The sequence below is a fragment of the Felis catus genome, chromosome A2, assembly GCF_018350175.1.
Source record: "Felis catus isolate Fca126 chromosome A2, F.catus_Fca126_mat1.0, whole genome shotgun sequence".
Classification (NCBI taxonomy): domain Eukaryota; kingdom Metazoa; phylum Chordata; class Mammalia; order Carnivora; family Felidae; genus Felis; species Felis catus.
Genome location: NC_058369.1, coordinates 161,917,208 through 161,930,146, shown reverse-complemented (window position 1 = coordinate 161,930,146; position 12,939 = coordinate 161,917,208). Strand labels below are relative to the sequence as shown.

The window sequence follows — 12,939 nt, the reverse complement described above, 5'->3', positions numbered from 1 at the left end:
AAACCACATAAAAATATAAATTGATGCAGAAAAGGCTTTGGGCCAAACAAAACACCCACTCACAATATCAATTCCCAGCAAACTCGGAATAGAAGAGCACGCCCTCAACCTGAGACGTATCTACAAAAACCTACTGTTAAATATGGGCTCGACGTGTGTCCAAGGTAGACCAGAAGTGGTTTCACTGAAGAAGCAGGATTTGGTGGATGACTTGCCTGCCTTCTGGCCCCTGGCGGGAGGATTCTGAGCGGGGGCGGGGGGTGGGGGGCTGCACACTCTCAGAATCCCTGGCAGGACGGACTCCCCATTGCCCATGACAGGGACCTGCTCGTTGACCCCCTGGGCCGGCTCACCTCCCTCGCTTCATTCCCGGGATGGCCTCACAGATGATCCTCCCCTCGCCTGGGGTCCGCTTGGGGGAGGAACCAGCCCCGCGTCCCCTCTCCGTCCGGGGCTCAGTGAAGAGCGAGCCTTCTCCCCACTTGCAGCTGAAGCCCCACGTCCGCCTTTCCCTCTCTCCAGCTCCTTTCAGTGCCTCTCGGTCTGTCTTCCTCGCTTGGAGACCCAGACCCAGCGCCAGGACCCGGGGACCGGGGGACTGCGCTGGCTCCTCCCGGCCGCAGGGGGCGCTGTGGGGCCGGGCCGGGCGCGAGTCCCAGCGTGCACCGCGCGGGGGCTGGGCCTAGCGGGGCTGGACGGGGGTGGGAGGCCGCGCGCCGTGGGCGGTGCCGGGGGGGGGGGGTGACCCGTCCGTTCGGCGTCTCCAGGTTAGCGGCGAAGGCAGGGGCAGAGGCGGGGGCCGTGAAGGGCCATGGCTGAGCTGGCTCCGGTAAGAGGGGACTTGGAGGATGCGGGCCCTGTCGAAACTCGTCCCTGTCGCGATTTGGTGTGGGGTCCCGATTCGGGCAGTGAGGCGGCGGGGGACTGTCCGTGCGTGACCCTGGACTGAGCTCGGAGCCCCCGGCGGGTAAAGGGACGGTTTTGGTGCTCAGGTTGCTTCTGCAATGGAATAGGAAGAGAAGGGGTCACTGGGAGAAATTCAGGGTCTAACCAAGCGTCCCCTCTTGTCACCCGCTGTTTCCGCCGTGTGTCGGAGTTCTTTGGTCTCTCTTGGGTTCTCGTTCTGTGCTCTGCTGATGGATGTAACCTCAGAGAAGCTCATCTGTATAAACGGATGAAAAAAAAGTTAGTGGAAGGAAGACTGGGAATGAAAGGAACTGGAGACTGCTCCCTCTAGGAAATGACAGAAAATTTGAAACCAGTTGGGGTGGTTAATGGGAAATTTCAACACCGGTTTTAGAGTTTAATAGGCATTTCCTGGTCTCAATCCAGGAAACTCTGTTAAATTCAACTAAGTATATAACCTGCCTACTTATGCAAGTTTTGCTTCTACCCTTACTGAGATTTTCATATCTAATAATCTTACTAATGTAATGCATTTTTTCCCCTCCCGCTTCTCACCTCCTCCCCCATCAGGTATAGGACACAGGGAACCTTTCTGTACTGTACTATCTTTGCAACTTCCTGAGTCTATATTTCAAAATAAAAAGTTTTTAAAAGTCTTGCATACCAATAATTGGTTGTTGCTAAGTAAAGGATCCCCCTTTAGGTGATGCATGTGTTCAAAGGCCTGCTGGTCATTAATTCACTATGTGGGTCAAATAGACTTCTGTGACCCCTTTATTACATTGTTCATGGCACCAGCCAGAGAGAATGATAGAATATATATATCACATATAATTATATATGTATATGATTTTCTTTTTTTACATTTTTTAACATTTATTCATTTTTGAGACAGCACGCGTGTGCACACACACAAGCAGGGGAGGGGCAGAGAAAGGGAAACAATCCAAAGCAGGCTCCAGGCTCTGAGTTGGTTGTCAGCACAGGGCCCAACGTGGGGCTCAAAGCAACAAACCACGAGATCACGACCTGAGCTGAAGTCCGAGTCTTAACCAACTGAGCCCACCCAGGTGCCCCTATATGATTTTATTTTTAAGTAATCTCTACACCCCCGTGGGGCTCAAAGTTACAACCCCGAAATCACGAGTTGCATGCTCCACCAGCTGAACCAGCCAGGCGCCCAAGAATGAGATTTTAATATAGTTTCTTCTCGTCTCTTAAAGACATGGGCATTGAAAGATGGTAGCCCGAAAGTGAAAATGTATGTATGTACTGTTTGTGATTCCAGGTAACAATGACATTTGATGATGTGGCCTTATATTTTTCGGAACAAGAGTGGGAGATCCTGGAGAAGTGGCAGAAGGAAATGTATCAGCAAGTGATGAAGACCAATTATGAGACTCTTGATTCCCTGGGTAGGATTGGCTTGAAAGAAATCATTTTTGGGGAACCAGCCTAATACTATTAGGCTTTCCACTCTGTGTTAGCTATCGAGTATGATTCTGTGGCCAGTTTCCACTTAGAATATCTTCTTAACTTCCTATTATGGCCTGGGAATATTTAACGGGTCATTATTTTATCTAGTGATATCTGCACCCCTCCCAGTCTTATTAATTCAGAATTCTCTTTCACCCCAAACCTCCCTTGTTTGTCCCACAGTTAGAATTACTAAATAACCTCATTGCCTCTCTCTCTCTCTCTCTCTTTTTTTTTAAGTGTATCCTTTTTTTAAAACTGATACTTTGGTGCCTACTTATGTTGCCTCAACAAGATGAGTTTTCTCTCCTCCTAAGAACTGGGGGAAAAGTTCCCTGGTAGAGGGAGAAGGGGCAGTGGGATGGGACACGTAGGTATACCCAGAGAAATACTCACGGGGTAGATTTGAAGAGAAAGTTGAGATTATACTTTGCCGTTTATCCAATTTGCTCTAACTCATCTTACATCATTAAAACCATTTCTACCGTTACCAATTTAACAGGTGATCTCAATATAGCCTGTAGGATTCTCTCCCTCCTTTGGGGTTTATAATCTCTTCTATCTGGGATAGGGATGACAAGATGAGTCAGTTGTGTGAAATCAGAGGGAAGAAAATTCTAAGCAGAGGGAAGATTAGTGCAGAAGTTTAAGGGTTGGAGTGCATGAGCTCATTGTGTGATGGGAACCACGCTAAGGCTGGTCACACATGCAGAGAAGGCTAGGAGATGAGAACTGTGATGCCAAGTCTGGAAGGGGCCTCTAGGTCAAGGTACAGAGTTCGATTTAGTTCTGTATACAAAGGGAAGGTGATGAGAGGATTTACACAGGACTAGTAAGACAAAATTTGTTGGAACAATTAATTACTTGGGTTGCCATGGGGAGAATGAATTGTAGCGCACAGCAGTGAAAGGAGAGACACCAGCCAAGAACCTCAGCAGTGCAGGTGAGGCTTCATGGCAGCTGAACGAGGTAGGTGGTGATAAAGGTAGAAGTAGACAGGCTCTGAATGTTTTTCGGAGGTAGCGTCCCGGATTTTGCTGGTGGGTTGGATGTCGAGCCTCAAAGTGAAAGAAGAATCAACTCCTAGATTTTTGGCTTGAGTATGTTGAAGCCAATGGCTTTATTCGATGACATCAGGAACGCTTGGGGAAAGGACCTTAAGTGTGAGATATTTATTAGACATTATATGGAAATATTTATAATTGGGTATGCAAGAGTGGAATTCCAAGTGAAGATCAGGGCTGGATTCACAAATTTGGAGTCACTATATAGATGGTGTTTAAAAAAAATTATCATGTTTATTTTTGAGAGAGACCATGACTGGGAGAGGAGCAGAAAGAGAGGGAGACACAGAATCCAAAGCAGGTTTCTGGCTCTGAGCTGTCAGCTCAAAGCCCCACGCAGGGCTCGAACCCACCAGCCGTGAGATCATGACCTGAGCCGAAGTCGGACGCTCAACCGACTTGAGCCACCCAGGTGGCCCAAGATGGTGTTTGAAATCTCAGGGCTAGGTGGAATCATCTAGGGAGAATATGTAGATAGGACAGAGCCCCGGGACACCTCAACATTTGGAGGTCAAGCAGAGCAGTCTCAGTCCAGTAACGTAGGAGAAACTCGAGCTACGTGCTTATCCAGGGTTGAGTTGGGAGTTATCACAACTAGTGTCCTTGTGCTTGGAAAATCCAGTCTGATTTTCCCACTTTTTAAAACCCGAAGGGCATTATTTACAAATGATTTTCTGGACGGGCATCCAGATATTAGCCCCAGAGATTAGGATTTAGCAGGTCCAGCCTCAGGCCCAGGAGTCCACATTTGTCACAAGCCCTTCAGGTGCTGCCAATGCTTGATCCAAGGTCTCAGCGGTAGGTGACACTACTACAGGGCATCCATTGGATCTTCTAAAATCATTCCTTTACTTTAGAACTGTCCTTCTTCCCTTCATGCTTATGTCATTAGACACATTACTCTCTCTCCCTTCATCATTGCCATCATTTAACAACTTCCTGGTTCCTTCACTGCACCTCAGTAGTTAGTGTCCTTGAATATGGGGAGTCTAGTCAGAAGTGTTTAGTGATCAGGCTCCCTTCTTGACCTCCTGTGATTTTGCTTTTTATTGCACTCACATTGTTCTCATAATGATCATTTTTTAAGACTTTCTGCCTGGGTCTGTTGGCCTTTTAAAAATCATTGTCCAGGGGCACCTGGGTGGCTCAGTTGGTTAAGGGTCTGACTTCGGCTCAGGTCATGATCTTACAGTTTGTGGGTTCAAGCCCCGCATCGGGCTCTGTGCTGACAGCTCAGAGCCTAGAGCCTGCTATGGATTCTGTGTCTCCCTCTCTCTCTCTGCCCCTACCCCATTTGGGCTCTGTCTCTCCCTCTCTCAAGAATAAATAACCATTAAAATAAAAGTAAAAATCATTGTCCTTAAGTTCCCCATTTCCTTTAGTTTTATGAAACATTGCAGAGAACATGCAACAAGCTAAGCAGTCTTGGTTAGGCTATATTTTGTTGTCATTCATGTAATTTCAAGGGTTTCAATTTTTTTTTTATCGCTTATTTATTTTAGAGAGAGAGAGAGAGAGGCAGAGCGCGAGTAGGAGAGGGGCAGAGAGAGAAGGAGACACAGAATATGAAGCAGGCTCCAGGCTCTCAGCTATCAGCACAGAGCCCGATGCGGGACTCGAACCCACGAACTGTGAGATCATGGCCTGAGCCGAAGTTGGACGCTTAACTGACTGAACCACCCAGGCGCCCCGGGTTTCCATTTTTTTTTAACTTAACTTTGATGTCCTGTCTTCAGGAATCAAAGTCAACTCTGATAATCATGTTCAGTGAAGAACTCAGATAAATCCAGATTGCGTCTATGTGGACTCTCTTTGCAGGTGGTGTTTTTTCCAAGCCAGATTTGATCACTTGGATGGAACAAGGGAGAACGCTGTTAATCAGAGACCAGGGACCCTTGGAGAAAAGAATGACACTTAGCCCTTCTGCTGATGAGCAGTGCAGCACGCAGAAGACTGGAAAGTTGCTGTATTTTGGTGAGTATGATGGATTTAGGGTCGTGACTGATTCCTTTTATCTTTGTGGATAGTCAGCTGGACGTTGTGAATAAGCATTGTTTTGATGGAGAGTATTCTTTTTTCCCTCAAGTGGGAAGCAAATACAAGAACGTATTACTTTGATAAGGAGGGAAATTGTGTATGTTTTGTTAAAAAAAAAAAAATTATGACCCTGGAAAGAAGAATTCCCTGTAAAAGAACAAGTTGGGGACCCACTTGTCAAGTCCTGAGGAACAGCCATCTTCCCCGTGACACCACTGTGTCCATTTGAGTATAGAGAAATGGAAAACCGTCCAATTTGGTATAACATACTATTTTTTTATTGTACAGATTTTTAGAACTTGAGTTCTAAAATCCTGTTGAAAGATTCCTTTTTTAAAAAAAAATTTTTTTTTAATGTTTATTTTTGAGAGAGACAGAGACAGAATTCAGTGGGGGAGGGGCAGAGAGAGAGGGAGACACAGAAGCAGGCTTCAGGCTCTGAGCTCTCAGCACAGGGCTCGACGCGGGGCTCAAACTCATGAGCTGTGAGATCATGACCTGAGCCGAAGTTGGACGCTCAACCAACTGAGTCACCCAGCTGCCCCAGAAGGATTCCTTTTTGAATTCCTTGTATCACAAGAAAAACGTTGGAAATACTTCAAATGCTTAAGGGAATATGTTATTTTTTAGACTACGCTAATGTTTTATTAAATGGAGATCTAAGTCCCTGGAAGTCTTAGGACTCCCCTTAAGAAGAAGGGATTTGAGCCCAGGGAACGTGTGGGCTAGCTCCATCAAAACAAAAAAAGAATTCCCAAAGACTTCATTTCATTGCCAATGTCTATTATTTCATTTATCTAACGAGCATTGAGTCCCTACCATGTTCATAGGACTGTGTTAGTTACTACTCAGGCTGGGGGTGGGAAGGAGACACGTACATATACCCATATATATGTTCCGCTGGAGGATTTGGTCTTCGTGCTCACCTGGGATGGCAGTTAAGTTAGTCGATCATATTGAACTGTTGGACTAGTCATCTATATAATGGGACTGTGTACAATTTAATAAAATAGTAAGTGGCAGTGGTAGTAGGAGTTGTATAGGGATTTAGAGGAGAGTGAGTGGAGTAGAGACAGCAGTTTCCCAGGAGGCCTTCTAAAGGAATTAGGATTTAAATAGCAAAGAATGGACGGATTTGGTTAGAGAAGATCAGCAGGGGTTATACATGAGCTGTCTCAAAGGTGGGAACAAGCCCATTGTGTTTAGAAAACGTATAGCTGAATGTGATTCTTGGGAGCGTATGGGAGGTGGAGAAGGGGAAACATGACATGATGTCAGATTAGCTGGGGCCAGAAATCCCAAGGAGGAAGTTTTACTTCATCCTTTAGAAAGGGAGGACCCAGAAAGGTTTTTGAGTACCAAAGCCAACTTTGGTGGCTGTCCCTAAAAATGAATGTTCCCTTCGTGCCAGGTGGTACTCACCCAATAATCACAACTGCTCCTCTGCCTGGAATAAATAGTAAGTGATAAGAAATAGAGTTCAAGGAGACAGGTAAGTACGCCTTTGCCATGATCTAGACGTTAGCTATGGAGTGCTAACTTAGTAAATGACATCATCCTGTTGTTGTTAACAGTGACCACAGAGCATAATCAGAGTTCTCTGGGGGCAGGCTCACCCTTCCTGACAGGAGAGGTTTCCTCCTGTGTTAAGAGATTTTAAAAAAGGAGAGGCCTAGGACCCAGTTCAACAGGCGGGAGAAAAAGCGGTTCTGAAATACATCAGCTCAGGCCAGCATCTGGAATTGACCGCTCCAGTTTTTGTGGGTGAGAATACGGTGCGAGCTCAGCTCCCCATTTCCTGTCATCATGGTTTTTGCTCTGGGAACAGCAGTGACTATGCGTCTATTAATATCTTTCTTACAATGCAAAGTTCCTTGGAAAAGGGCATTATTTCCATAGTGTTCTTTGTGAAATTTAGTAAATTGTCATTTTGACATTCTTAAGAAAGATACTTTCTTTTTTTTTTTATGTTTATTTCTGAGAGAGGGAGCACAAGCGGGGGAGGGGCAGAGAGAGGGGGACAGAGGATCTGAAGTGGGTTCTGCACTCACAGCAGAGAACCCAATGTGGGACTCGAACTCGTGAACTGTGAGATCATGACCTGGTCTGAAGTTGGACACTTAACTGACTGAGCCACCCAGGCGCCAAGAAAGATATTTTTTATTAGCATTTCTTCCAGAAAGCTTTTCCTGAAATCTGTGGTAGAAGGGGCAAGAATATGACCCAAAGCCTTTATACGTCAGTATTACGTGATTTACTTCACAGATTTAAGGAACTAGAATAGAATGGTCATATTCTCAGACTAGCTCATTTTTATTTTCTTTCAACTTCTGCTTATTCTCTGAGGATAATCCATTGGTTCACAAGATGTATTTGCCTGCAATTTTTTTTCCACACGCAGCCATTTCTTAACACTTGATGGAAGAATTTGCACGTCACAGCTAGATACACTTGGCCTGTGGCAAGCAGATACACAAGGTCATCAAGATCAATGGGATTCCTTTTCCCGTGCTGGTAGTGACGTGAAGACCATTCTTGACCCCATCGTAGCACAGACGCGTCATTGGTAAGGGTGGGTCTTCTTTTTTTCTCTCCAGGTGACCAAGGAAATCTTGGGGCAGAAGAGGAGGAATGCCGTTCAAATGGCCTCCAAAAGCAGGGTTCGTGTGCTACCTTCCCAGGGGAGGAAAGAAAGATCTTACCAAATCAAAGAGCCACCTTACGGCACCCAAGTCTCCAAGAAATAGGGATTCCACATGAAAACCTTGACAGCATATCCTCTAATTGGGATAAGAACGATCCATGGCCTACGCGGGTAGGTACCCCAGGTCACTTGGAAATTCCACCGGGGCCAAGATTTTATTCCTGTTTTGTCTGTAGGAAGGTCTTCCAGGTAAAGAGAGACTTGGTAAAGCACAAAAGAAACCACGCCAAGAGCCAGCTCTGTAAATATCCACAGCACAAAAATGAATCCAGAGGGAGCTCTGAACTCCGGTGGAACCGGCCGGTCCTGTGTAAGAAGAAGCGTTTCCAGTGTGGCAAGTGCGAGAAGAGCTACTATCTGAAGTGCAGCCTGATCATTCACCAGGTTGTTCACATGGGCCAGCGCCCCCTCCCATGCCCCCAGTGTGACCAGACCTTCCAGTTTAGAGCCACTCTGAAGAAGCATCTGTGTTTGCACAAAAGGGAGAGTCCATTTTCCTGTGAGCGGTGCGGCAAGGGTTTCGTCTCGCGGCGCAAGCTCACGGAACACCTCAGGGTGCACACTGGGGAGAAGGCTTTCCGGTGTCCAGAGTGTGACAGAAGTTTCCGCCTGCGGAGAAGTTTGAAGGCCCACGTTTGCCGACACAATGGGAAGAAGCCTTTCCGTTGCCCGGAGTGTGGCAGAAGCTTTTCCCGAAAGGCTGCCGTGAAGGCCCACCAGAGGATCCACGGTGGAGAGAAGCCGTTTTCTTGCGACGAATGTGGTCGGAAATTCACGCACAAGACGAAACTCACTGAACATATCAGAGTTCATACGGGAGAGAAGCCCTTCCAGTGTCCTGAGTGTGAGAAGAGCTTCCGCCTGAAGAGAAGCCTCAAAGCCCATCTATTTCAGCACAGTGGGAAGAAGCCCTTCCAGTGTCCCGAGTGTGACAGGAGCTTCTCTTGGAAGAACGCCATGAAGGCCCACCAGCGTTTACACAGCGAGGAGAAGCCGTTCTCCTGCGGGGAGTGTGGCAAGAGGTTTACCCGGCCCTCGAAGCTCGCTCGCCATAGCAGAGTCCACAACAGGCAGAGGGAATTCTCCTGCGATGAGTGCAAAAAGACGTTCCCTCGGCAGTCGAGGCTCACGGAGCACCTCAAGGTCCACGCCAAAGAAAAGCCGTTCTCCTGTCCCGAGTGCAACCGGAGCTTCAGCCGACACTCGCACCTCGCCGAGCACAGGAGGCTTCACGGTGGGGAGGAGCCTTTCCGGTGTCCTGAGTGTGATAAGAGCTTCTTCTGGAAGGCCTCTCTGAAGTTCCACCAGCGGATACACAGGGGCGAGAAGCCGTTTGCGTGCAGCGAGTGCGGGAAGACCTACACCCAGCAGTCTCAGCTCACCGAACATCAGAGACTCCACAGTGGAGAGAAACCCTTCCGGTGTCCTGAGTGCAATAAAAGCTTCCGTCTCAAAGGGAATTTGAAAAGCCACCTGCTCCAGCACAGTGACAAAAAGCCGTTCTCCTGCGTTAAGTGCGGCAAAAGTTTCACTCAGCGGTACAGGCTCACCGAACACGTTCGAGTCCATAGTGGTGAGAAGCCCTTCCGGTGTCCCGAGTGTGACAAGAGCTACTGCATACGGGGAAGCCTGAAGGTCCACTTGCACACGCATAGTCGAGAGAAGCCCTTCGGGTGTCCGGAATGTGGCAAAGGCTTCCTCCAGAAGAGAAGTCTGAAGACCCACCTGCACCATCACAGAGGGGAGAGGCCTTTTTCTTGTGACGAGTGTGGAAGGAGCTTTACGTACATGGGAGCACTCAACACCCATATGGCCGTACATGCCAGGGCAAAGCCCCTCAGTGTCTAGGCCAAGCCACACAGAAAGGCAGCAGTGACAGCTCTTAGGTGGCGTTAGCAGCTCTGTCGGATCCACGGTAGAAGGGGGATAAGGGATTCACGGGACACCGGCCTCACATACGCTGGCCGGATGCACAGCAGGCAGGGCGTGACAGCTCCTTGACAAAGGTCCCCAGTTATCCAGGCACAAGAGGCGTCTCTGTGATTCCCGTGGACCACGCCTGCCGGTTCTGGAAGAAACACTCGACTCTGCCGCCATTCCGGCAGTTTTTAGCAGCGTCATCCAAGAGCACGGTAATACCTGTATTAAATTCTGAAACCTTGGGGCACCTGGGTGGCTCGGCTGAGTGGTTGATTTCAGCTCAAGTCATGATCCCGGGGTCGTGGCATCGAGCCCCGCGTCAGGCTCTGCGCCGAGCTTAAAGCCTGCTTAAGATTCCCTCTCTCTTTCCCTCTGCCCCTCTCCCCCACTCGCGCGCGCGCTCTCTCTCGAATATCAATAAAAGAAATTCCGAAACCACAGCTCGATTGAAGAAATGTTACAGACTGAAATGTTTCCCCTCAGACGCCTCAGTCTGCTTTCTATTATCAGGCCTCCTTATTTAAATTTGTACTGAGACTTTCAGTTTTTTCTCATATAGTGAATTTTCATTTTCTCTCACATGGTGAGAGCATCTGTGTCGCGGGGGAATTTCTCTATATTACCAAAAATAAGTGTTGTCTACCATCTCCTTTGTTAACGATGGTGCACATAAATTTTTGTTTCCCTCTGGTTTAATTTAAATCACCGAAAAATCCACCATTGTTGGTAACAAGCAATGATGTAACTAACCCCTCTGCATTTTCAGTAGTATACGTCAATTCTCCAGGAGACATACTTGCCTTAATATTGGGGCTTTTGGGTAAATACCAAAGGAAAAAATATTGCCAGTCCAAGACATCACTCCATTTTTTTGTTCTGTGGCCCAATCGATCATTCTAAGGCGATTTTCCAGCCTGTTCTAGCGAACCTTCATCTGTCTCACGGACTGTCAGTCTTTTAACATCATTCCTACAAAAATGTACGGCTGTGCTTCCTTAGGGAATCTTTGGGGCCTATGGAAAATTCCACTGCTGTAGTACACGGTGGTTGCTGATCACCTGAGTCAGAATCAGCTGGAATCAAGGACACCCTACAAGTCACAGTGTCTCTACGAGAACCAACGTCTGGTTGGTACACTCCTGTAGGTGCAAGCCTCTTGGCGAGTCAGTGGTGTCTTTGTGCAAAGAAAAATGCGCTTCCTCTAACCTGTGCCAGGGCGCGTGTGGGCTGGATGTCAGCCTCGGCGGCCTCTTCACCAGCACACCTCAGGACAACGCCGTGCCTTCGCCTGGGATACGTGTGGAAAACGCAGGCCCCAGGGACCCTTCCCACACCTACTGAGTGACAGTCTGTTCAAGTGAACTTGTTGGAAAAGCTCCAGAACATTTGTTCTAGTGAGTGGAGAGACTGGAGGAAGGAAAACTCTTTGAAAGCATTCTAGTCATCCTGCCGTGAAATTCAGGTTAGACCTTTTCCTTTAAGCCTTTCTCTCCTCCATTTTGTAATCAAGCTCCTTGGGATAAAAGTTTCTTACGTTATGTGTGTGTTAGGTCAGGCTGCCATAACAAAACACCGCAGACTGGGGGGCTTAAGGCACAGAAATTTGTTTTCTTACAGATCTAAAGGCTAGAAGTCCAAGACCAAGGGGCCAGCAGGATTGGTGTCTGGTGAGAGCTGGCTTCCTGTGTCCTTATGTTGTTTTTTTTCCTCTGTGCACAGGGCGGGAGTGGGGGATCGCCGGTGTTTCTTCTTTTTGTTAGAAGGATACCAGCCCTATTGGATTAGGGCCCCAATCCTATGGCCTCATTTAACCTTAACTAGTAGACCTGAGCAAAGCTAATAAGGAGGCGCGGAGATTAAGAATGCTGTGTGTTCCTAAATGGAAAGAAATACCAAGAATGGGGAGGAAGTACTTCCTCCTCTGCCGCTGCCACCACCACCACCACCACCACCACCACCGCCAGCCACTGCTAGCTGTGCGTGTTTGTCATCGGTTCCTCTACTGAGCCACCACTTGTGCAGTAATGTCTTATCTCCTAGGTGCTGATGACTTTCAGATCTGTACATCCATCTCCCTAGTTCACCTTCCCCCTGAGTATTTCTGATTTCCACAGGCATCTCAAACACAAAAGGCCCAAGATAAGACTTTGCATCCAGGGGCGCCTAGGTGGCTCAGTTGGTTAAGCATCCATCATCGGGTCAGGTCGTGATCTCATGGCTCGGGAGTTCGAGCCCCACCTTGGGCTCTGTGCTGACAGTGTGGAACCTGGAGCCTGCTTTGGATTCTGTATCTCCCTCCCTCTCTGCCCCTCACTCACATTCTCTCTCTCTCAAAAAATAAGTAAAAAATTTAAAAAAAAGACTGTATCCATATCAACCCTCACTCTGCACTCTTCCTTACATTCTTGTATTTCCCACCTCTAAAATTATACTAACTAATCCCAAAGCTGTAAATCTGATAATGATCCTAGGTTTTCCTCCACCCAATCTGTCTCCTAAATTCCTCCCAAACAAATGCCCTTCTTTATCTCTACCATCACCACTGACTGAAGCCAACTTTTAAAAAAATTATTGTTTAAGTTTGTTTATTTCTTTTAGAGAGAACACAAGTGGGGGAAGAACAGAGAGGGGGAGAGAGAGAATCCCAAGCAGGCTCCATGCTGTCAGCGCAGAGCCTGATGCAGGGCTCGAACTCACAAACCATGAGATCATGACCTGAGCTGAAATCAAGAGTCTGATGCTTAACGGACTGAGCCACCCAGCTGCCTCCTCCCAAAGCCAACTTTAAAAAAAATTTAGTGTTTTTATGGGCAGATTTTCCTTTCTCCTGCA

The 12,939-nt window shown here is 47.5% G+C and overlaps 2 protein-coding genes across 2 annotated transcripts in view; both read left to right on the top strand.

Moving 5' to 3' along the window:
* The first annotated feature begins 701 nt into the window (after positions 1-701).
* On the top strand, positions 702-12,267 carry ZNF425 (zinc finger protein 425). The gene is made up of 4 exons (XM_003983195.5): positions 702-829; positions 2,195-2,321; positions 5,265-5,420; positions 8,081-12,267. The coding sequence occupies exons 1-4, from the start codon at positions 812-814 to the stop codon at positions 10,033-10,035; spliced, it is 2,256 nt and encodes a 751-aa protein (XP_003983244.4). The 5' UTR covers positions 702-811; the 3' UTR covers positions 10,036-12,267.
* Positions 11,444-12,939, top strand: part of ZNF786 (zinc finger protein 786) — a 26,376-nt gene continuing 24,880 nt past the window's right edge. The window contains exon 1 of the mRNA XM_011280661.4: positions 11,444-11,569. The gene's annotated coding sequence lies outside the window, so the exon portion shown is untranslated. The remainder of the gene's footprint in view (positions 11,570-12,939) is intronic.

Excerpts from the sequence above, each read along its gene's own strand:
- ZNF425 (XM_003983195.5), top strand. Across the intron at positions 2,322-5,264 it reads TGAGACTCTTGATTCCCTGG|GTGGTGTTTTTTCCAAGCCA; the intron begins GTAGGATTGGCT and ends CTCTCTTTGCAG. Across the intron at positions 5,421-8,080 it reads TGGAAAGTTGCTGTATTTTG|GTGACCAAGGAAATCTTGGG; the intron begins GTGAGTATGATG and ends TTTTCTCTCCAG.